Below are 24,210 nucleotides of genomic sequence, written 5' to 3' on the forward strand. Positions count from 1 at the left end.
GTGGGGGCCAGCAGTGCTGAGAGAACTCAGAGGAAACCACAGGCCTGGCCCAGCTGGCAGGTGCCGAGCGGGCGGGCAGGCGGGCAAGCGGGCAGGGATCCACGGCCAGGGGGGCCCTTGTCTGTAAGCACAAGTCCCACCAAGAACCCTAACCCAGGTTCCCCAGGCCCCCCAAACCCTGAGTGTAAGACCCACCGGGCTGAGACCCCAAAGTCTGCCCCAGCTCACTCCATGTGGCACCTGCTGCAGAGGGAGGCTGCACCCATCTGCTGGTACAGGGCAGGGGTGAGGGTGACAACCCCAGCCCTGTCCTCCAGGCCAGTATTCATGGAGTCAGGGGAGGTAGGCACGAACAGGGTCCTGGTCTGTGGTCAAATCCAAGATTTCTCAAGAGGCGGGTGGTGCAGCACTTAAGAGCAGGGGCTCCAGGGCGCCTGGGTGGCTCAGTTGGTTAAGCGACTGCCTTCGGCTCAGGTCATATTCCTGGAGTCCTGGGATCGAGTCCCGCATCGGGCTCCCTGCTCGGCAGGGAGTCTGCTTCTCTCGCTGACCCTCCCCCCTCTCATGCTCTCTTTATCTCATTCTCTCTCAAATAAATGAATAAAATCTTTAAAAAAAAAAAAAAAAAAAAAGAGCAGGGGCTCTGGGCCCATACTGTCTGGGTACCAGTCCTGGCTCGGCCTTCGACTTGCTGTGCGACCCTAAGCAAGGGGCTTAACCTCCCTGAGGCTTGGTTTGCGCATCTGAGAAATGGGCCTAACACCATGCCTGGCTGGGCAGTCAACGTGATCACGAACACGTGGAGCTGGAGCAGGGCTGGTACCCAGCACGCGCCATGCACGAGAACGGCTGTCGCTGCCGCACCTGCTGGAACCCATTCACCCCAAGCAGGCAGACCAGCTGCCCCAGTGAGGCCAGTCCCACTTCTGACTCAGTTGTCCTCACAGCCAGAAAGGCTGTGCCCTCTTCGGGTCAAGCTCTCCCGCCCTCTGGGCTGCCCTCTGCAGCAGATGGAGCCCCCTCCCCGACACTGCAGGCCCCGGGCTGGAAAGAGCAGAGAACAGCTCTCTCCCCCAAGGCCTCTGGGGAGACCCCCGTCACTGCAGGTCCAGCAAAGGCGCCACAGGCCTGCCCAAACCTCTGGCTCCTCCTGGAGACTCTGCTTTCTGCTGACACCTTGTTCTGCGGAGAAGCAGGGTGGGCTCGTGCGCAGAGCCTTGCTCTGGGAGACCAGAGTTCAAGCTCCAGCTTCTGACTTGTTGAAGAGCCTTCAAGTTCCTTCCCCTCTCTAAGCCTCAGTTTCCGCCCCCGCCCCCCTGCATAAAATAGAAATAATAATAAGGTCCACCTCATAAGCTTGCTGTGAGGGATGAGTTAATACCCGTACAGGCACTTAAATGGAGCCTTGCCACCCAGTAAGCGCCCAGTACCTGTTGGATGGTGCTGTGACAGAGGAGCAAACTGAGGCCCAAAGCGGGGAAGCCGCTTGTCCAGAGCCTGGGCTGGGCAGCCTGGCCCCTGAGGCTGCACCGGGGGCCACCACGCCGCGCCCTGAAGGGCCCCTCGAGGGCCCGGCCCACAGCAGCACTCAGCGAACGGTGGTCATCTCTGACCTCACCCAAGTGCATGCACACACCCAGGGAAGGAAGCCACATCCAACCTGTACATTTATTTACAAGGCACAAGCTGAGAGCAGGTGGGGGACTGCCCGATGGCTTTCCCGCTCCTCCTGGGCCTGCTGACCCCATCATCCGAAGCCATGGGTGACCCTGGGGGTGAGGGCCCGAGTGGCTGGGCTGGGCCCGCCTGGCCCTCAGGCAAGCTCAGGGGTGGTCTCCCTGTCCCCCAGGCCTCTCCCCTCCCCCTCTGCCAGGCCTGGGCTGGGCGTCCTTCTCTCACACAGAGTTCCTGTGTGTTGGTGGTCGTCAGGAAGGTGGGCGGGGGCCGGGCCAGGCCAGATGGTGTGTACTCGGCCTTATCTGTTGGGAGTGGGGAGGAGGGCGGGGGCATGGAGGTCCTCTTTCACAAAGCCTGCTCTGTCTCCCCTGGCAGCTGGGCCTCAGGAATTGGCCTTGCTACCTTCCTGCCCCACCAAGGGCCTCCCATCCACAACTGCAGAAGCCCCGCATGCTGGGACCCCCAGCCTTCCCGTTCCAGCTAGGAGCAAGCCCAAGCCAGGGATGCCCCAGGTGAGGCCAAGCAGGGGTCACCAGGGCAGCAATTCCAAGAGGGGGAGCCAGGGAGGGAACAACAGGGCCTGTGGCATCTGGGCTGTGGCTGACGGGGCCGGGGCCCTATCTGGGGAGGCATTAGCAGGATCGATTCAGGCCACATCTGAGGCGGCTCACGTCGGGGAAGCAGTCACTGCGCGGGGTCGTGGGGAGCCCCGAGCCTCCCAGCCTGGCGCAGCCTTGTCCTAGCCAGCCCACCCTGGGGATCTGGCCTGTCTGCTCTGGCCTTCTGGGCTGTGTGGCCTCAGCCCCGGCCACCGTGCGGCTGCGTCCAGGCCTCAGCCGCTCCTGGGGCTCAGACTCCCAGAGCCATGAGTGCCCCCGAGCTGCTGATCTTCTTGAAGCGGTTTGCAGCACTGACAGCAATGAAATTTTTCTGGGGAACGAGGGAGAAGGATCCCAGTCAGCCTCGGGGCAGAGGAGAAACTGGCACCGCAGAGCGGCTCCTAAGACCACCTTCATTCCCCAAAGGCCAGAGGCTAGAGAGGGTGCAGTACCCAGAATGGCCACAGGAGGTGCCATGATACCATATCTTCCAGGACCCCTTCCTTCATTCAACAGGTAGGGCAGCCAGACCTGAGCACCTCTCTGCTCTAGATGCTCCAATGGTTCTTATTTCGCTCCAACTAAAATGTAAGCCCCTTGCCATGGCCAATGAGTCCCTCCACCCCCTGCTTCCCATTCCTCTCTGCCTTCAACTCCCTTCACCCCTTGCTCATCCCACTCCAGCCTTACTGGCCTCCTAGCTGTTCCTCATGCTTGCCAACCATGCTTGTGCCTCAGGGCCTTTGCACTGGCTGTTCCCTCTTCCTGGAACACTCTTCTTCCCAGTACCAGCATGGCTCACTCCTCACCTCCGTCAGGTTTTTTGTTCACATGTTCCTTCTCAGTGGGCCCTTCCTGACCACCCTACTTAGAAGTGCAACCTCTCGCCTGGCACTCCTGACCATCCTTACTTTTTTCTAGAGCCCTTCCTTAACCCCTTCTAATAACTCCCCACCCTCTATCTAAAGTAAGTCCACAAAGACTAAAATCCTTGTCTCTTTTGTCCACTGGTATACTCCTGGTGCCTAAAAGTAGTAGATGCTCAATAAATATTTGTAAAATGAAGGGAAGGGGCCTGTAATGGGGTCAGAGATCTTTTCCTGAGCCCGAGCTTCAAATGGACACCCCTCCCCAGGGTGGAGGTGGTGGGTGGAAGGTCACTGCTCCAGGACAGGAACCAGAACAAAGAGATAAAAGCCAACCCTGTTTTCCAGACAGGGCTAGGCCTGGTCCATAGAAGCTGCCAAGGCTGGGCTGGTGGGGCCTGGGATCTGCCAGGAGCTCTTCCCGCCTGCAGCCCCTCCCACCTCCCCACCCGCCCAGTGGTACCTTCCAGCGCCTCTTCATGAGGTATTTCTTAAGCAAGATCTGGGACTTAAGGCGTCGGTTACAGCGCTTGGCTTTCTCTGCCAGGTTGTTGAGCCAGGGGTGGGCAAGACACTGGGCAGCGCTCATCCGGGCCCTGTGGGAGGGGGCAGTGTGGTGAGGGCGGGCGACACGCCTGTGAAGCACCAGAACCCGGCCGGCCCCGGCCTTCTTCCTGCCCTGCCCGTGCACAGGCACACATGCACACACACACACACACACTGGGCTTGCACACACGGGGGCTGTGTCCTCATGTGAGCCTCACGTCTGGTCCTTGACAAGGAGGCTGGAGACGAAGTCTTTGGCCTCGTCGGACACAGCCTCAAAGGTGTCGCTGTCAAAGCTCCAGTCGGCACAGAGGACGTTGTTCAGGGTCTCTGTGTCATCGTCTCCCAGGAAGGGCGAGAGGCCGCTCAGCCTGGAGAGATGGGGCGTCAGGGGATAGGGAGGGGAGATGGGAGATACTGAGTCACCTTTGGGGGCTCAAGGGTTGGAGGCAGATCCTGGGAGGCAGCACCATGTGCTGAAAAGAGCCCCGGCCTCCTGAAGGGGACAGACCCGGGTCTGAGTCTGGCTGGGTGACCTTGGGCAAGTCAGTTCCCCTCTCTGAGCCTCACTCTTCTCATCTGTAAAATGGACATAATCATCCCAGCTTCCCAGGGTTACAGTGAAGAAGAGGAATGATGAGTGTACAAAAAAATGTCTGCTGTCCCCTGCGCCCACCCTGGGTCATCCAGGATCTGCTGTCCAGGAACCTGGACTAGGACACTATGCCTTTAGGGGCCTTCATTTCTCCATCTACAAAATGGATACAAAGTTCCCCTTTCCTGGTTCCCCCTAGCACACCCAAAAACCCTGACTGAGCGAGTGCAGAGGTAGAACCCACCTCACCAGGACCCCAAGGCCAATTTTGGCCTCAGCTGCCCACCCATGTGCCCCAACCCCATAGATACCACACTCCCTCAGGACTCACAGCATATAGGTGATGACCCCCATACTCCACATGTCTGTCTTATCGGAGATTTGGTCATAATTCACCACCTCAGGTGACAGAAACTCTGGGGTCCCAAAATTCACCTTCAGCTTCTCATTGGGATTATACCTGGGAGTGAGAGCACGAGCTCAGAGCGCAGCCCCCAGCCCATTGCCCGCACCCTCTGCTCTTCCCCTGTCCCCCGCCCACCTCAGAGGCTTGCCCTGCCCTCCCCACCCACCAAGGGGGTACCTCCGTGCCAGGCCAAAGTCAATGATCTTCACCAAATGGCCCGTGGTGTTGACGCACAGGATGTTCTCTGGCTGAGGAGAAGGGGGTGGCCTGGATTGACCTCTGACCCAGCTCACCCTGCCTCCCCACCCAGGTCCACCCAGGGCCCAGGCTCTCTGGACCAGAGCCCCAGGCTGCCAGAATGGGCAGCCCGTCAGAGACCCCCGGACCTGCCTGCTCCAGGCACAGATGAGGACCCTGAAGCCCTGCGAAGGACGGACTTCCAGGGCAGGGACTGTCCTCTCCCGGCCTCCTTGTCCCCCCGGCCCCGCCGGTGTCTAACGAAGGCACCGAGTAAGCGCTCAGCTAAGGCTCCTGGGAATCGTGTGGCCCCAGCACAGATGAGTGTATGAATGACTTTCCTGTGAGGCCAATCCCTCCCTGCTCTGGGCCTCCATTTCCTCCTCACGTGACACGAGGACACAAGGACACAGGACTAATCTGAGGTTGCAAGGCAGAAGCATTTTAAGTAGTTAACAACGGGTAAAAGGCGGGAGACTTCACACAAAAGCCCTGCTTTCCTGATCTTCGACACCTCCTGAAACCCCAGAAGCCCTAGCCATGTGGCCACACCTGGTGTGTGTGGCCACTGCCCCCTGAGCCGGGCGCTCGGCCCCCAGTTCCCCGGGTTCTCCGCCGCCCCAGGCCGGGCCCTTGTGATTGATCAGGGCCCCGTGGGCATTTGACTCGAGGGCCCCGACAACGCGCATTCAGAAAGTGCTTTTGGAACGGATGCAACCACTAACAGCCTTCACAGCTCAACCTGGGTGTTCCAGCAAAACAGGGAAAAGGAAAGAAAGGTCCCAGGGTACGATCTTTTGGGGGTGCGAGACAGACTCAGACCTCCTTCTGGAGGACACAAGACTTCCCGAGGAGCCCTGGGAAGGGCCTTCAGGCCGTGGTTCACCCAACTTACTTGACTGTGAGACCCCTTTTTGATGAGAAACTTATTGCTACCCTAAAAAACACATTTTAGGATAAAGAGGCTCAAGACAGCTTCTTCCCGGGGCGCTATGTTTTAACTGGGGACCCTGCTCTGCCCCCACAGCCACTGGCTTTCACGGGGCACCAGCAGGCCTCCCAACACTGTGTGCAGCTCTGACCAGAAGCTCTGGAGTCTCCTGAGCTTCTGGTCGGAGCTCCCATCCCTCCGCCCCGGCCTCTGGTGCCAGCCCCCCACCACCTCTGCCCTTGGTCATGACAACCGGCTCCTAGATTCCCCGCTGCCATGTTGGCCCGTTGAAACCCATCTCCTTACCCTCCTGGCTTCCTGCCTGCACAGCTGCCCCCGGGGGGCCGTCGGAAGGCGCTTACAGCCCGAACAGCTCTGACCAGGAACCAGCCTGGAGCCGGTGTGGGCCGGCCCCGGGCCTGCTTCTGCTCGAAGGCTCTGGCCCTTGCCTGCTTCTCCAAGTTCACCTTGTCTGTCTCCCTGTTCCTCTCGTGGGCTTTTCATGACACTTGTCACGGTTTGAAAGGATCTATTGTAGGAATGTCTGTTTCCCCCAGTGACCTGTAGGCTCCCGGGGACAGGGGTGTGTCCTTCGTCGTCCCTACGGTAACCGCGCCCCGCCCCTCCCCTCCCGCCGAACAGCTGCTGTTCCCGCCTACAGCAGCCCGTGGCTGTTCCAGCCACGCCGGCTGAATGCATCACGCCTGCTGGCTCTCCCTGACCCCTCCGCGCAAGGCACTGAGCAAGGTCGGAGGGGAGACACCAATATTCTCTCACGAACATTTTCGCTAGTGCCTAGCACGGGTATGTTGCTGCGCTGAGGCTATACCTCACGGATGTGTTTTCCTGACTCCCCTTCTGGAACCTAAGTTCCACGAGGGCAGGCATCTTTGTCTGCTTCGTTCCCTGCTGGGTCTCCACCACCTAGAACCCTGCCTGCCACAGAGCAGGCTCTCGACGGATACTTGCAGGATACATGAACAAACGAACCCCCCCATGAGGGGCCGGCACCGAGGTGGACACTTCAGCAACGCCTAGCAAGTTCTATGCGTGAGACGCTGAGCTTGGTTGGGGCTCGCGGGACAAAGGCTGTGTGCTTAGTACTACTACAGTCGAAGCCCCTGAGAGCTGGGACTAAATCTTGTTTGCTCTCCGTCGGATCCCTGGCTCCTGGGACCTAGGAAAGCCTCAATAAACCTTTGGGATCTACAGCTAGAAGGATGGAGGGAGGGAGACTAGGACGGATGGAACGGGGGAGGGCTGGCTGGTTGCAACCCTGGTTTCAGGGGGTCAGCTTCTGCTCCCGAGCCCTCCCGGGAGGCCCGGGCCCCAGTACCTTGAGGTCCAGGTGCAGAACCCGCATCTTGTGCATGAAGAGGATCCCGTCGCAGATCTGCCTGACAAACACCATGGTGTCCACCTCAGTCAGCTGATAGTCCTCATCCACAATCCTCTCGAAGAGCTCGCCGCCCTCGATGCTGTGTGCACAGAGCCCTCTACAGGCTTGCTTCCGGGCCGGCTGGCACCCCCACCCGGCCCCCTGCCCCACTGCCGACACTCACTACTCCATGAACAGGACTATCTCGTGCGAGGTCTCGATGGCCGCGTAGAGCTGGATCAGGTTGCGGTGGTTCAGTTGGTTCATCACCTCGATCTCAAGCTTCACCATTTCCTGGGCACCAGGGAAGCCAGGGGCACCAACTGAGTGTCGCCACTCCCTGCCTTCCCCCCTTCCATACCTCTGCCCTTGACCGGCTCTGTCAGGCCTGGCCTGGACCACTGCCTGGCCTCCTCCTTGCCTCCCATCTCTCCCCACCCAGAGCCCGTGTCCACGCCACCGGTCATTCCGGCCAGGACACTGTTCCTCCTGCCCGAATACTCGGGTGCCTGAGGGCCAATCCTCCGCTCACCACTCTCCCCACTGCACCCTCTCCCTGGGCTTTCTCCTCAAGTCCCAGGACATGCCATTCCATGCAGATGTGACCGATTCCCAAATATGCATCTCCACCTCTGAGCGCGCCCTTGAACTGCAGGCACCAACAGCTCCCACGGCCTGACTGCCATTCCCCTGGGATGGCTAAGAGACCTCCTGGATCTCTCAGGTCCAGATGAATCCCTTGCCACGGCCCCCGCCCCACGGCTGAGTTGCCCTCAGCTTGCCTGTCAGCAAGAGGGCCCGCCCCGTCGCCCAGGGGTGCAGGACATAAAGCCAGGAGCTGTCCCAGATTCCTCTCATTCTCACACCCCTCTAGAGAGAAATCCCTCTAGATTTCAAATCCAGTAACTCCTTGCCAGCTCCACCGCTGCCTTCCTGGCCTAGGCTGCCATTATTTGTCACTTTCAGAAAGGGCAAATGCCAACCGTCACACTGGTAGCTTGAAGTCAGCCGTGGTAGGATTATTGACACCAGGGAAATGCCAAAAGCTACAGGTCGGGCCTCTCGCCCTGCCCGTCCCCTCAGCCCCCAGCCTCACATCACTGCCCCAGTTTTCCCATTTTTCCCGTGATTCTATTCCTTCATTCACATCTCACTCTACCTGCCGCTTCCTCAAGAGGCCTGATCTCACCACCTTATCTTAACAGCCACCATTGGCCCCACACTCCCTGTACCCTTCCTAGCTTTATTTTCCTTTCTAGAACTGCTCAGTTCCTGTTGCCATGCTTTCTGTGTGCGTCGTGTTGAGTTGTCTGCCCCTGTCCCAAGCATGTCGGCCCAGGAGGGCAGGGACTCAGACACTTCACTGCCACTTCCCTAGCACCCGGCACAGTGAATGGCCCAGAAAAAGTACTCACTAATTAATTAATCAAGAGCTGACTCCAGTTAATCTCCACAGCACATATGTCTGGAGCATCTACGCTGAGCCAGGTCCGTGACAGAGGCCTGGAGACCCCGCAGTCAAGTGGAAGGCCGGAGAAAGGCGGAGTCACATGGAAAACGCATGCCTTCCTGACGTGCACAGAGCCATGATCGAGAAGCAGGGCTGCAGGGCTCTGGAGCTTCTCCTCATGCTCTTCCCAGGCTCCAGGCCTCTGCACATGCTGTGTCTCTGCCCCAAATGCCCATAAGTTCCCATCTCGGCTCCCCTGACTCAACCCAAGGGTCCCCCACAGGTCTCTGTCACTCCTGGCCTCAGTCCTTCCTTCTCACAGTCCCCTCAGCTTGAGACTCTTTTCCCCGCCTCTCCACCGGAACCAGCTCCTCCTTTGAGCCTTCATTGGAGAGAGACTAGCCAGCTGAATCTGGAGGCTCCTCCACAGCCCCCTGCTGACCCCTGCCTGACCCCCACCTCACCTCCACCTGACCCCCGCCTGACCCCCGCCTGACCGCCACCTGACCCCTGCCTGACCTCCGCCTGACCCCCACCTGACCCCCGCCTGACCCCCACCTGACCCCCACCTGACCCCCGCCTGACCCCCACCCTATGAGCTACCGCCCTCACCACAACAGGTGGTGAGGTGGTTATCACCCCCTCACACACCTGACCCCCTGACTCCACATGAGCCTCTGCCTACATTCATTCATTCATTCATTCACTCTTTCATTCGTTCCTTAAACAAACACTGCCTCGGCCTCCTCTGAACCGGGCCGGGCCAGGTGTGGAGGCACAGCTCTAGACCCGGCCTGATTACCTTGGCACTCCCTGAGGGCGCCAACCATATTCATTTCACTCAGGGACCCCCCGTGCCCAGCGCAGGGCCTGGCCCCGAGCCCACGCTCATCAGCGTTTGCTGGATTGAACCAAACAGAAGACAGGAACGTCCTGTGCCTAGAAGGGGAAGTCCCCAGGATAAGTTCACCAACTGAAGTGTCTTGTTTATGGGTAGGGGCTTCAGGTCCCTGTGGCAGGGTTGTCTGTCTGTCCATCTGTCTATCTGAATGACATCTTCAGCGCATCAAGGTTCACACACCAAGCTCCTGGTGCAGACACATGGGTGGAGGGAGGTGAGAGGCACCCACTCAAAGGATCCCCTCTCCTTCCCACGTAGCCAGCCCCTACTACCTTGTCTTTGGGTGTCTGTTTCTTGATGACTTTGGCTGCCAACTTGAGGCCTGTGGCTTTCTCTGTGCACGTACAGACTGCTCCAAACTTACCACTGAAGAGAGAAGAGGTGGGGAGTGAGGGGGTTTCCAGGGGCACAGGGCTGAAGTAGGGGGTCTGTGCTCTGCTCCTGTCTCGGTCCCCCTCTGTGAGCTGGGACGCTTGCCCCAGCCAGCCTGACTCCCTCCTGAAGCTGGGAGCTCTGTGGCAGGGACAGTGGCTGAACCACACCAACCATGGTCACAGGACGGGTAGACTCATCCACAGGCTGGCCCCTGATGTGACAACTCACAGCCTCGTGGGAAGCATGGGTCCTGGGGCTCTGAGTCCCGGGAGAAGGCACCTGGAGGGATTTTTATGAAGCCCTTTGAGGGGGTCAGGGTGGTGCCTCTAACTGAAACAGGAAAATACTGTTCGCTTCCTACGGGAAATGAATCAATGATCAATGGCGTGTCTGTGTGCGAGACAGTGAACCGAGGGCGTATCAACCCATGTGACAGCTTGCATACGAGGGGGTAAGTAACCATGCAGAAGTAATTGTGTCCACGTAGATCATGTCCAGTCGGGGTGTGTCTGGGCCTTGCACAGGAAAGATGTGAGGCCCTGGGGCTCGATGCTCTCCTGCCCATGGGCCAGGGGCTCGGGGTCCCAGCTCTCACCCGCCCAGCGCCTCCTTGGAGTTCATGCTGAATTGACTGCTGACGTTCCCGGGCCTCAGCTCCACGATGCGGTGGGGAAAGGGGGCTGGGGGTGGCGGACAATCATCTGGGGAGGCAGAGCAGAGCCACCACGGTCAGTGCCAGAGGCTGCTGAGGAGGCACCCAGCACCACCCCCTCCTGCCTGGCCTGGGCCCCATCCAGGGAAGTTCACCAAGTGATACCTGGGGACAGCTGGCTCCAGGATAGGGGTTAGGGGGCCCAGTTTCCAGTTTCAGCTCTGCCACCAACACACAAAATGGCCTTGGGACTCTGTCAGAGGGGGCTCAGCGTCTCCTGGCACAACAATGGGGACAGCTGATTGGACTTCTCAGACCCTCCCACATGATAAGGAATGAAGTCTCCATCCCAAGCTATCTCCATTTCCATCAAAGAAAGAAAGGGGGGGGGGAGGCCGGGATGATCATGGCGGAGCGCCAGAGAGGCGTGACTACGTCTGAATGATGGGGTAGGTGACAGGACCTGCCTACCATCCTCTCTAATTACACCACAAGCTGGCCCGTCCTCCGGAACGGCTGCCCAATCTGGGCATGCCCCAAGGGCAGGGGGAGGGCCGGGGAGGAGGCCAGGACCGAGATGTTTGGTAGAGAGAGGCTGCCACCTAGCGGCAACCACGGGGAACAGCGGGCCCTGGCGGCTCACAGGCTGAGTCATCGGGAATGGAAACCTCTTTATAAATAGCAAGAGGCAGCAGGGAAGCCGGGCTGGTGATGCGTCTGACGGCCCTTGGAGGTTGTTCAGGTCCCGTCACCCCAAGGATGTGATTTCTGGAGGGGGCGGAGCAGAAGTCTCTGCTGCTGCTGGGGGGAGGAGGCAGGGCTCCTGACTGCCGCCCAGCCGCCAGGCCTTCCCACCCTGTCTGGGTGGCACTGTGCCGCTGACCCGGCAGGCCCGCTGGGCTTCCGGGGCACCTCAGCCTGGAGGAGGGGGGTGTCAGGACACTCTGGGCTCTTCTGACCCCATCTCACCCCACCCCAGCCCTGCCGCGCTCCCACCTGGGCCCTTTCCCTATTCACCTGCTCCCCAAGCTCGCTCTTGCTCAGTGGCGCCTGCTGCCCACTGACTAAACCACCCAACCACCAGCTCCTTGTCTGATCATCAGTTGAGGCGACCCCACAGTCCTGCCCCATCGCACGTGCCCAGCTTCCTTGGTCACTGCTCGCATACACAGGCACCTGTGCTCCTCAGCTCATGAACCTGCTATGGCTCTCTTGGCCCTCCCGACCCCCTCCAGGATGTCCTTTAACTACCAAAGCCTGGCCTTTGAGCCATTCTACAGACTGACTTCAAATTCCACTATCCAGAGAGTTGGTGCTACTCCAAAACCTGTCTGATTTTTTTTTTTTCAAAACTCCACTATAGACAAAGTAGAAGAAAGTCAAAAGTGAGCTCTGAAGTGGGTCTGTTTGGACAGTTTCAGATCCCGTCTTAGCTGTGGATTTGGGGCACTCACTCCACTTCCCTTTCCCTGAGCCTCCGTTTTCCCATCTATCAAAAGGGACTAGGGATTTATACTTCTTAGAGGTGTGTGACACCTAGATGGGTCAGCCTGGGTGAGGCGTGGCTCAGAGCAGCTCAGTCCTCTAAACAGGGAGACGTGGGGATACCTGGGGAGCCCCCTGCCCTCCCCAGTCCCCACCTGCCCCTGGCCTACCCAAAATCTGGAAGCAGTCCTCCTCCCTGGCTGTGAGACAGAGGGCCTGCCCCACCTCCGATTTCTCCGAGGGAACAGCCTGGAACTCGATCCCCCTCGAGGTGTCCCCTTGCACCTTGGCCTGGCCAGCCTGGCCTGCAGCCTTCTCTCCTGCTTCCTTCTGGCTGTCTGCCAGGATGTTCTTCCCTCCTTCTGCTGCCTTGGCTGGCCCGGGATCCGTGGGGCTGGGGGTCACAGGCACCCCTTCAAAGATGAGCTCCGATGCCTCACTCAGAGGTTTCTCAGCTGGCAGCCTCTCAGGCCTAGAATGTGAGAACACAGGTAGAGATGATACCTTTAGCACTGCGTCTGCCTCCGGGAGGCCTCGATGCTTCCAGAGCCTCTTCTGCAATCTGGAGCCAATACAACCACCCCCCACCCCACCCCCTGCCCCCACCACAGCCTCAAATGCATGGGGTGAGGCATCCAAATTCACTTTATACGAAATCAAGGGACGTTAATAATACCATGCATGTCTGTGGTCATTACCTTGACTGTCAATGCACTGATAGATCATTAATATCTACTAATAGGATTATTGTTCTGGTTAATCATTAGGTGACTACAATTAGGGAGATTATGGAGCTCTTGATTCACACAAACTCTGGCAATACAACTGATTAATGCATCAGTGATACCAATGTATTAATTGATATCAGTACATAATTCAGCCTGATGTAGTGGTAGTATTGTGGTTTGCAATATATCACTAATATCACTCATGTGATTAGCATTCAGGTCAGTGTAACGGATTGCCTCGTAAGACTGGTGCTGTATTATGGTTATGAAAGCATTAGTAATGATCTATCAATCTGATGATTAGTCATTATTTCATATTATAGTAAGAAGAATGGTTATCTTTTCCTCCTGATATCTCAGTCCTGCCCTCAGCTAGAACCAAGTTCATGGAGTAAGGGGGATGCTGGCCTCCAGATGCTTTGTGAAGAGGTCTTCAAGGACCTCTCTGTCTTGACATTCCAGGTGTCTATGAACTATCACCAAGTCCTGGTTTCTGCAGGGGCACAAGGTGGGAGAGCCAATGCCCGGGACAGATGCTAAACATGCAAACTGCCCCATCCAGCACGGAACACGGTGACGATGAGGCCCGAGACAGAGGACCTAAACGCAACGACTGCTGACAGAGCCTCAAACCCCTCCCCACTGCCCGACAGGGGACGCTCACCTAGAGATAATGGCAGGGCAGCTGGGGCTGTGCAGAAAGGCGGGCGAGCCCCTCCTGACCGCTGCTTGGCCCTCCGCTGCCTTCTTGTGAACCTTGGGCTCTCCGGGGCCCTGGCTGCCCGAGGCCTCCTGCTTGGCATCGGGCTTCTTGACGTTGGCCTCGGCTGTCGCGGTCTGCTGGGGCAGGGCTGCTGGCTGCCCAGCACTACCCTCCGCAGGGCCCCCACCCAGGTCGCCTTCTCCCTTGGGGCCCTCGCTGCCGGTGGAGGGTTGGGTCAGGGCACCATCCTCTTCCTTTAGGGCGTCAGCTTTGTCATCTTTCTTCAGGGTGCGTGGATCAGGCTCTTTCTTTGGATGTGGGGTCCCAGGTTCTTTCTTTGCATCTGGGGTCCCAGGACCTTTCTTTGTATCTGGTGGACCAGACGCTTTCTCTGCAGCCAGAGGTCCTTCACCTGCTGTACCTTTAGGTGCCTCATCTGCAAAGGAAGTGAGATCCCAGTCAGGATCCACCGTCCTCCCCCAGCCAGGCTGACCAGTGCCCAGCTCTGGGCCCAAGTCCCCACCTAGACAGCGGTTTGCAAATACTTGTCCCACTGAGGCTCTGGGGCCGTTTCATGGGCTCTAGAGATGGGCTGCTGGGGCCTCGGAGGCCCTTGTGGGAGACTTCTGGTCCTCTAACACACCTTGATGCCCCCACCATCACTCGCCCTGAATGGTTAGGTGCCATGCGCGGGGGCTCCACATTTTCCCAGTCTCTCCGGGGAGGGCTTCCGGTCGGCCCTCGACCCAGCCCAACCTTACCCAGAGATCGTCCTAATTTCTGGGTCCTGGGACCCAGAACTCCCGCTGAGGAATGGGCCCGGCCCTGGAGTCCAACAGCCCTTCCCAGGCTCCTCCCTCTGTCTCCTGCCCCAGCTTAGCACCTGTTGATGGGCTCTGGATTCCCAGCTCCACTGCTCCGTTTTCTGTCGCCATGAGGCAGGGAGGCGTGTGCTTCTGCTTGTCTAACTCAAGTCTTTCTAGCTGCAGAAAGAAGAGTGAGGTGTGTCAGGCTGTCAGATTCCTCCTCTTGCCTGGCGGAGAAGAGCCAGGGCCAGCTGACTGAGGGGAGAGAGGTACCTGGAGCAGAGAGGGGCAACCTGATGGCTGCCTGACTTGCAGCGGCTGCCCAGGAGCTCTCCTGGGGCAGTTGTAAGGGATTGGGCTGGGTGGGCAGAGGCGGAGGCAGGGGCGCAGGCAGGGGAGGCGGGGACGGAGGAGAGGATCTCTTACACCAGAGGCCATGCAGCTCGGACTGCCACCACCTGTCACTCTTGGCCCCCGTTCAGAGGACACGGCATTCTTCTCACAGCCGGACTGGGGGGAGAGGAGTGTTGGAACAAGCAGGAAGAGAAAAGGGAGGGGGCAACTGGGCCCCTGAGGGAGCAGCCGTTCCCCAGGCCTTGTCTGGTATCGCTGGCTTGGACGGAATCAGGCAGGGGGCCTGGCACAAGAGGGGTTCCCCGGCAGGCCCAGAGGACAAGATTATGCTCAGGCTGAGCCCTGCCCACCTGCACGCCACGTCTCCTGGGGTTGCCCAGAAGCTGGTGAGAGCCACGCAGGCTCCGGGGATAATCACCCTGACCCCACTGCCCAGCTTTGTGCCCATGATCCCTGCTTCTGGCCTCCAGACCTGCTTGCGGCATCTTTGGGGAAGAAATTGTCCCAGGGGCACTTGCTCAACATGTCCACGGGCCTGAAAGCATTTTCTTTTGAAAATGTATTTTTCTTGGGCTCCTGGGGAGATGGAGGCTGGCCTGCTTGGAAGGAGGGGGGCTGGTAGAGAGTCTTTTCTAAAGATCCTTGACTACAGTGGGGACCTGGGGGCCACTCAAGCCCGAGGTGATCAAGCTGAGATGGGATGGGGAGAGGTATGATCCGGAGAGCCTTCCATCATCCAGGGGCTGCCTGCCCAGAGCCTGTGTCTGAGGGGGGCCTTGAGAACCGGCTGGGCTGAGTGCACTGGAAACAGCTCTGCAGGGGGCATCTGGGTTCAGGGCCTCCCCCCCCAACTCTAACTCTCCCATGGAGGACACCACCCTTCCCCCAGAGAGAGGGAGGCGGAAATGACTGGAGAAAGCAGCAGGTCTGACCAAAGGAAAATTATGTAGCGGTAAACAAGATTGAGGAGGCCAGGAATGAAAGGATGCAAAGCAACCTCCAAAACAGAAAAAAAAAAAAAGAAAGAGATTTAAGCCATGTGCAGAAGAGCAAGTAGAATATGCTATCATCGGGCAAAAGGGGGTAATATATATAATAATATATAAACTTTCACCTTATACACATAAGAATTTCTTTGGGGTGACACGCAAGAAACTGGGGGGCAGGGTGAGAGGGAGACGTCACGGCACACCCTTTCACTTTTTTTTATTTGCACCATGAAGTATGTGAATGGAATACTATTCAAAATGAGTGATTTTTTTTTAAGTGAGCAAATGTTGGGGTTGTTGGTGGTAGAGGCTGCAAAAACCAAAGTTGGGGTTCCTTCCCCGGTGTGGATGACTTCTTGCCCCTCCTGGCCCTCCTCACCTCCGGTTCTCTCCTTCCAGGTGCAGGTGACAGTCCCCCTCTTCTGGGGAGCAAAAATACTAATGAAAGCCTGTCTAGTATTCACTCTGAGTGCTCTTATGTAGATTCACTCGTGTGATCTTCAGAACAACCCAATGAGGTAGGTACTACTACAGCTGGGGAGACTGAGGCACAGAGCAGTTCCGTAACTTATCCAAAGCCATGTGGGTTGTCAGGGACTAAACTATGGTCTGAATGAACCCAGGCTCTCCTAGGGGAAGGGAGCTCCCATTTTTTTGAGGGCCTGCTGTTAGCTCTATGCATGTTGTCTGAAAACTTCATCTTGATAATAACTCTGTGGGGAGCTTCCATCCTGTTTCCTAGATGAAGACGGCGGATCAAAAGAGTAATGTGCCCAAAGTCACTCCACAAGGGAGTCGAGCCAGAAATATCCTTCTTCAAAGCCCAGGGTCCTCTTTCTTCCCCCAAATCTCCCAGCCTGTGTCTCGCCTGTCTCTCCCTGCCCAGTGCCCCCTTTACGGTCCGACAGGATTCTGAAGGCTGCAATGCTTCCTCTCTGTGCCTGCTCTTGGGAGCCCCCCACCCTCTATTTGTTCGTTCCCACAGCATGTTCTGGTTTCGCGTGAGATGTTGGGCCCTCCTCCTTTGGCCTTCGGCTCCAGGTTGATCCCATTGACGGTCTCTGGGAGCCCCTTGAGGGCAAGGGCTTTATGATGCTCATGTGTGTCCCCAGCACAAAGTGTACTTGCCAGGCAGTGTTTGGTGAGTAAGCAACTGACTAGCAAGGCTCTGGACTGGGTTTGTGGGATTACTTGGGTACAACGGCCCTTGCTGACATCCCCTTGTTATTAACCATGGTTGTCGGCGTCATACTTACTGAGTATGCACTCAGGGCCAGGCCTGACTCTGCCAAGGGCTTTACCCAGCTCACTGGCTCCTCACAAAGGACTGCAGGGCCAAGGATTAGGCCACTTTAAAGGTACGGAAGCTGATGCTGAGAGAGGGGAAGGGGCTCCCCGAGAGAGTCGCACAGCCACAGAATAGCGGCAAACTATCCGGATTTCATCCGGATTGGAATCCAGCACCACCTCTTGTTGAGACAACATAAGGGGCTTTATTTGTTACATTTGTTACTGTTATGGTTCCCAAATAAGTAGCATTTCTTAAGCTCTTACTAAGCGGGTCAGGCCCCGGGGTAAGCAACTTCATGACAACTAACCTACCGAGCAGTGGTTAAGGAGCTCTGAGACCAGTAACCGAGGCTTGGACAAACGCTGTCACTGTTCCCTTACCTACAGGACGAGCACCTTCCGCATAGGGGAGGTGTATAAAGCATTTAGAACAGTAAGTGCTGCATAAATGTCAGCTCTTTTCTCCCCGTTTCACGGATGTGACAGGAAAACTGAGTCGCAGGGCAAACTCACAGAGCTGGGTTTGGACCGTCTAAGCCCAGGCTCAGCTCGTAACCGCTCTGCCCCATTGCCCCTCCCAGGGTGGCTGGGAGCACTTAGCGAGCACACGGTCTGTAGAGCGCTTGGCATAGCACTGGCAGCACTGTGGGCTCTAGATAATGTAGCGGACACCCCAGGTAGAGGGCTCAGCTGTCCCGGCAAGCTCCTCCGCGGTCCCTCCCGCTGGGATGAGAGGCTGGCCTGGTTCCGGATCCATGGGATTGCCTGCCGCTTGCTCGCCCGCCCAGGGTTAAGCTCAGCTGGGCCAGCTGCTCCCTGGGAGTCCCCGGGCTTCTCGGCACTCCCTTGGAGGCACAGGGGAGGAGCCTGGGGAAACCTCCCCCTCCCAGCCGGGGGCTGCCAGAGACCCTGCCCACCCTCAAAATGGGGCTTTCCCGCCCTGCACCAGCTGTGCAGCCACCCTCTTTGCCTCTCCAGGGGCAGGGCAGGAAGTGGGGCAATGCCAGGACCAATTAAACCTGCCAGGGAAATTAAGGTCAGCAGGATGCAATTATGCCTGTTGGATTTAACAAGGCCAGAAGGAAGGTTTCTCCAGCCAGAGTTCACGGCTCCTTAGGCCTCATGCCCTGGATGGCTCTGCATTCCAGAAGCCTGGGCTCTCAGGCTCACCCATCCCTGGGAGAATTACTTGGGAGTGGAGGGGTTAACATTCCCCGGGTACTGTTTCCCTGGCTCCTGGAAGGAAATTGACCCAGCCAAGAGGCTTTAAAAGGCCCTGCTCAGAAAAGACGTTTCCCGGCCTGACCCTCTCCCTGCTCGGCTGTGATGGAAAATCCAGGGAGTTGAGTAACCTTTCTGACTCCAAAGAGCAGCCAATTCCCCTCACAACTTTCCTGTGGTCCTGACATGGGAGCCACCCAGGGCTGTTTTCTCCTGCCCTCTCCCACCTCCGGCCCCTAAACCCGGGGCTATGGCAGTACCTCTTAGGCCTCTGACGGAGGCCTAGGTAAGACCCTGTCCTTCCTTCCGAGGCTGATAAGCAGAGTCTGTGGACACTCTGTGTGCAAACTGAACAGAGATCCCTCTGAAGCTGAAACGACACACTGATCCGTCTTGAAATCATGGAGTTTAATTGCTAAGATTACTTACTGAAAGCTCTAATCTGTGGCAAGGGCTAACGTGGTCACTTTGGGGACACAGAGATGTTGAAGAATAGTGATAGAATCATCACATGGTGCAATTTCAGTCATTCATGAAGTAGGATCCTTTTTGTTGTTAAAAACATTTATTAAGGGGGCGCATGGGTGGCTCAGTCGATTAGGCGTCTGCCCTCGGCTCAGGTCATGATCCCGGGGTCCTGGGATCGAGCCCCTCATCGGGCTCCCTGCTCAGCGCAGAGCCTGCTTCTCTCTCCCTCTGCAGCTCCCCCTGCTTGTGCTCTCTCGCTCATGCTCTCTCTCAAATAAATAAAATCTTAAAAAAAGAAAAAATTTAATAGGAAAATGAGAAAATGTCTGGAGGGATATAAATATACGTATTAGTAGGTATGAGAGTAGAGGTGGTTTTTATTCTTTGGATCTTCCAATTTTTTCAAAATGACCATTTGTGACTCTAAACGGATTAATAAATAATTTGAAACGTATCAATATGCACACAGATTTCTATACTTCAAGACAGAAAGTGGTACAAGCTACATAGGAGATATAAAAACAGCATGGATTGGGACTGCTGGTCAGGGATGGCTTCTCAGATGAAGGCATGGCTCCGGCAGGCTTTCTCAGTGCCCAGGCCCCCCGAGTTTGTTTTCAAAGAAGCCTTCTTTAGAAGGGAGCCCCAGGACTCTCTCTTGAACCAGCATTTCAGGTGGTTCTCATGCACACCCAAGTTTGAGAACCCGCAAGTCAGAGGGCCAACTTTGAGGCCCTCCTGAGAGAGCCCGGCTGGTGCAGCTCCAGAGCCTGGGCTGGGCTTCTCAGCCCCGATGCACATGGGAAATGTCTGGAGAGCTTTCACAACTCCCGAAGGCTGAGCCCCTCCTGAGTTCAGGCCAATTAAAGCAGAATATTTGGGAGGGGCAGCCCAGAATGCTGGTAGATTTTAAATCTCCCCAGAAGATTCTGATGTGCAGTCGGGGTTAAGAACCACTGCTCTGAGGCTCCCCCAGGACAAGAACATCACCTCGGTTCTTTGAAATGCCCCTCCAAGTTAGGGTACAACGGCGGCATATGGCAGGCGTTCTCTTCTGACTTGTTATGTGGACCATGCACACTGTCTCAGTATCTGGGGCTCTGGGGATCTAGATCCAGATCCAGCTCAGGACAGGGACCGTGTAAGTCAACTTTGTATCCCAAGGACCTAGTGCAAAAAGGGGTGCCATTAGTAATAGTAATAGCCACAAATATTTATTGTGTATTTACCGTGTGCCATACTGACTCCCTTAACTCCAACTTTTTGGAGTAGGTACTGCTATCACTCCCATTTCCAACAGGAAACCGAGGCACAGAGGAGTAATTTGCCCAAGGTTTCAGAGACAGTGTTCCAGTGGTGTGGGAATGTAAGCCCCAGCCGTTCGGCTCCAGAGCCCTCATGCTTAATCACTACTCCATACCACTAAATGCCCACTGGAGAGTGAATTTGTGAGTGAGTGAAGGAGACTTAGTCTGCGTCATCAGGCCGGTGCTCTGTAAGTGTTGAAGAGCAAGCGCTCCCACTTTGGTGGGGCCATGGGACGATGGGAAACCTTCACTTTCTCCCTGTCCCCCGTCTCAGCCCAACTCTGCAGCATAAACAGCGAAGCCAAAAATAACCAGGTAATGACGCCAGAGGAACAAGGTCATCTGAAAATTACCCAGGGCCACTGGACACCTCCCTATAAGATCAAGTAGCAGGAGGGTACCCCAGGCTGGTGCAGCTGTTCCAAGAACAGGAAACGTCCCAGGAACAGACTTGGAAGCACCACTTTAGGAGGGCAGGGCCAGTAGGGGCGGGGGACAAACGCAGACACATAAAAGAGTAGAAGCAAGACCAAGTACGGAGTATAGACCTGGGAGTCAAAAGTAATTCAACTTTGCACGAGAAGTTACTCCTGTCACATGAGCTTAGGAAATGGCTCAAAAAGCGGGGAATGCATGTTCTGTCCTGTTGCACAGGATGGCTTCCCAGCCTGCCATTGTGCTATTTATAAAACTTGAGGTCCATTTGCTAAACTGGGTTCCCATAAGAACCAGGGGGTGCATGGCAAGCTCTAAGCGACCGCTGCAAGCAGCAGCCCTGACTGGGATGGCCAGGGGCATCCAAACCAGGGATGAAGAGGGGGCTGGAGCAAAGCACCTCCTGGTACTTTGACCACCCTGGCAAGCTTGTGACTTTATTGACTGGCAGCCACCACCTCCCTGACAGGAACCCAAGCATTCAGCACGGTCTAAGATGCCTGCTGTGCAAAGTGGGGAGAGAGAGAGGACCTGCCTCCCAGCCTCTGGGACGCTTCGCTGGAGGTTCCCATTGCAAAGTCAAGAGCTGAGTGAGGGCTCCAGCCCAAACTGCAACCTTCACAAGACACTTGCTCCCAAGTCCTCAGTTGCTGGCCCTGGAGGTTGACAGAAACAATCTCTTCTTCACCCAGGGGGGTCTCTCATCAAGCATCACCCAGTTCGAAAAAGAGCCAGGAGCCCCTGAGAATGCCCATCCCTTACAGCTGGCTCTACTCAAGGGATGCACCTGGTGTGGTGCAGAGGGCACCCGAGGGCAGACAGACCTGGATCCACACTCTGCCACCTACTAGCAGTGTGACTTTGGGAACAGTAATTTAAGTGTGGAGCCTCAGTTTCCTCATCTGTCATATGACTTGTTGGAAGGCCCCATGGAAAAGTCTCTTGCTCTCCTTTATTCTGGTAATGGATGTTGGCTAGGGGGATAAATACCTACTCAACAAATCAGCAGCTCTCCTGTGTCACATGGGCAGATCTCACAAAGGTGACACCCCAGGGAGCTCCAGAGGGCAAGAGTGTTCTTGCCCACCAGATCCCGTCGTTTGGCCTGGGCACCGAGGGTCATGGGAGAGAATGGCTGCTGGCTCCCCGGCCTATAGAACCTTTGAGTTGGGAAACCTGTTGTCTCTCAGGACCAGCAGGTCTTTCCTGGCATGGCGGTCCTCACACTTGGGCATGCATCGGTCCCCTTGAGGGCTTGTTAAAACACCCATTATTGGGCCCCACACCCAGAGTGTCTGACTCAGGAGGTCTGCAGTGGGGTTGGAGAATTCGCATTTCTAGTCCTGATGAGCTTGGTGTGCGGGTCCACAGACCACCCCCAGAGGACTGCTGTCCCAAGGAAAAGTCCCCCAGCCCCAGTTGCTGAGCTTGCAACGTAATTCCTACCCATTGTCCTGAGGCCTCTGAGTAATAGGAATGTTCTGTGTGTGAGGAAAATGCAGAAACTCTCCGTTGTCATGACAGATGTTTCAAGGAGAAGGAGCTGCACAAAAACCAAAGCCGTGAAGGGCAATGGGTCCGGCAGCCCCTTCCCACTTTTCTCTGAGCGCTTGTGCTGTGTGGCTTCTTGGATTTGTTCCTACTGCTGCAGTAACAAATTACCATAAGGGAAAGAAAAAGGCTAATGAGCAGTAAGACTCAGTGAGCCTCCAGCGCAGACATCAACCTCCAGCCAGTAAGGGTGATTTCTACAGGCTCAACTCAAATCCCTCTCCGGTCTTGCCTGCACAAACTCCCATGGAGTCTCTAAGAGGTCTCTCTGCTCCTTTTGCTGGTTGTTAACTTGCAGCTGCTGGCCCTGTCCTGTCCTTTGGGTAAACAGGAGGGGCTTCTGGCAACCCCTGGTGACACATACCCACTGATAATTAATACTGAGCATATGACTCAAGCATGGTCACACGGGCCAACAGGAACAAGTGCCCAATGTGACAGTCACCATGGCTGCTCAGAGTGCCTTTGGGTCATGTTAAAGCTGGGAGCAAACTGTCCTCCAAAGAGCGGGAAAAGGTCCTTTCTGGAAACATTGTTCTAACTTCTAGGATGAGGAAATTGAACCCAGAGAATTCAAATGACATGCTCAAGGTCAGAAAGCCAGAAGCCACTCTCTCAATTCCTAATCCAGGGCTTTATCCACTAAATACTGTGTTCTTCCTGAACCCTGTGACAATTAACCCAAAGCAATCCAAGTCCCCTTGACCATGAACACTGTAAAAACTGCAGTGAAGACAACCAGAAGAGCAACAAGGCAAGGTATCAGTTTTACTGTGATGTCCTTAAACTGCTTCCAACAGAAAAACCACTACTAGATATCCTCACATCTTGGAAAAGCCAAGGATGGGAGGGACTTCCTTGTGGTAGTAAGAATTCACTGAACATTCTGTGCAGTCTTTAACCAGTTCCAAGGTCAAGAGAAACATCAGAAAATATGTGTGTGTGTCAGAGGACATTATTGAGGGATTAGTACCCTGGAGTGATCTGGGCTAGATTTCCGCTTCCAGAACAACCCTTGGAAAGTCCTCAACAAGACAGCACACTGGTCTCCAACATACCTCATTGAAGTTCAAATGGCAATCCAGGGGCAGGAGAGCTCCCTAGAAGTGCCCTCTTGCAGTGATTGAGCAGGTGGCTACAGAAAAATATAAATATGAAAGGCCTGGCGTGGTTAGAACAAACAGCCTGTTAAAAAGTCTGAAAATAGGGGTGCCTAGGTGGCTCAGTCGGTTGAGCAGCTGCCTTCGGCTCAGGTCATGATCCCAGGGTCCTGGGATCAAGCCCTGCATCGGGCTCCTTGCTCAGCAGAGAGCCTACTTCTCCCTCTCCCTCTGCCTGCTGCTCTGCCTACTTGTGCTCTCTGTCAAATAAAAAATAAATAAAAATCTTAAAAAAAAAAATTCTGAAAATACTCAAGTTGAAAGAGCCTTACTGATCTTTCCAATTCAATCTCCTCATTTGAAAGGTGTGGAAACTGAAGTCCAGAAAAGGAGTGGCTTGTTACAAGTCACGCAGTGTGTCAGTGACAGAAGTGAGATTAGATTCCCTGCCCCTACTCTTCCCAAAAGACACATCACAGTCCCAGGTAGAGTTAAGAAAGACAAAGGGTGTTCTCTTTTCAAATCTGATCTGAAGGCTTGGAGACAACAATTAACTATGTAAGTCTGTCTGAAAATGCAGAGTTCCAAGACTTTAAAATAACATAACGAGAGAGTTGTCCCCAGAAAGGCTTTGCCAAAGGTCAATAAGCGTTTTCTCTAGGCATGAGTGCCAGTAATATTGACATTGACATCACAGCAGCCAAAAGGAGCTTTCCGTTTTGCAAATGTGTATGCCAGGATAATGTCATTAACTATGCTTTTGGGAGGGGTTATATTTTCTTTTAAAATTTTAATTACAAAGCTTGAAAATGGCTTGAAACATTTCGTTTAGAGACAGGATACATTAGAGGCACAAACAAATCTGTCCTATAAATAGAGTCTAGAAAAATTCTTTGCAAAACAAGCATTTTCAATGGGGAGAAGCAAACTCAAAACAATGGAACAGTATGCTGCTGTTAAAATTGGCATTTATAAAGTATGCAGTAATATGGAAATACATTTGAATTACTACTATGCTAAGTGAAACACACACACACACACACACACACACATATATCCCAGAAACACCCCAGAACATCCCAGGCAAGTATGTGGATGGGTAAGAAAAACCCTTCAGTGTAGAGAAAAATCCTTCAGTGTAAAGAAACAGACTAAAGTTT

General features: G+C 55.5%; 1 protein-coding gene across 1 annotated transcript; it reads right to left on the bottom strand.

The window, feature by feature from the left end:
* Positions 1–1,648: 1,648 nt before the first annotated feature.
* Positions 1,649–14,723, bottom strand: MYLK2 (myosin light chain kinase 2). The gene is made up of 13 exons (XM_035006063.1): positions 14,609–14,723; positions 14,413–14,512; positions 13,491–13,965; positions 12,269–12,570; positions 10,557–10,662; positions 9,859–9,952; positions 7,420–7,529; positions 7,194–7,335; positions 4,867–4,937; positions 4,615–4,743; positions 3,907–4,059; positions 3,606–3,738; positions 1,649–2,607 (listed from the first exon to the last, which is right to left on the bottom strand). The coding sequence occupies exons 2-13, from the start codon at positions 14,462–14,464 to the stop codon at positions 2,527–2,529; spliced, it is 1,848 nt and encodes a 615-aa protein (XP_034861954.1). The 5' UTR covers positions 14,465–14,512; positions 14,609–14,723; the 3' UTR covers positions 1,649–2,526.
* Between the last annotated feature and the right edge of the window lie 9,487 nt (positions 14,724–24,210).

The sequence above is a fragment of the Mirounga leonina genome, unplaced genomic scaffold (assembly GCF_011800145.1).
Source record: "Mirounga leonina isolate KUSES-001 unplaced genomic scaffold, KU_Mleo_1.0 Mir_150, whole genome shotgun sequence".
Lineage (NCBI taxonomy): Eukaryota > Metazoa > Chordata > Mammalia > Carnivora > Phocidae > Mirounga > Mirounga leonina.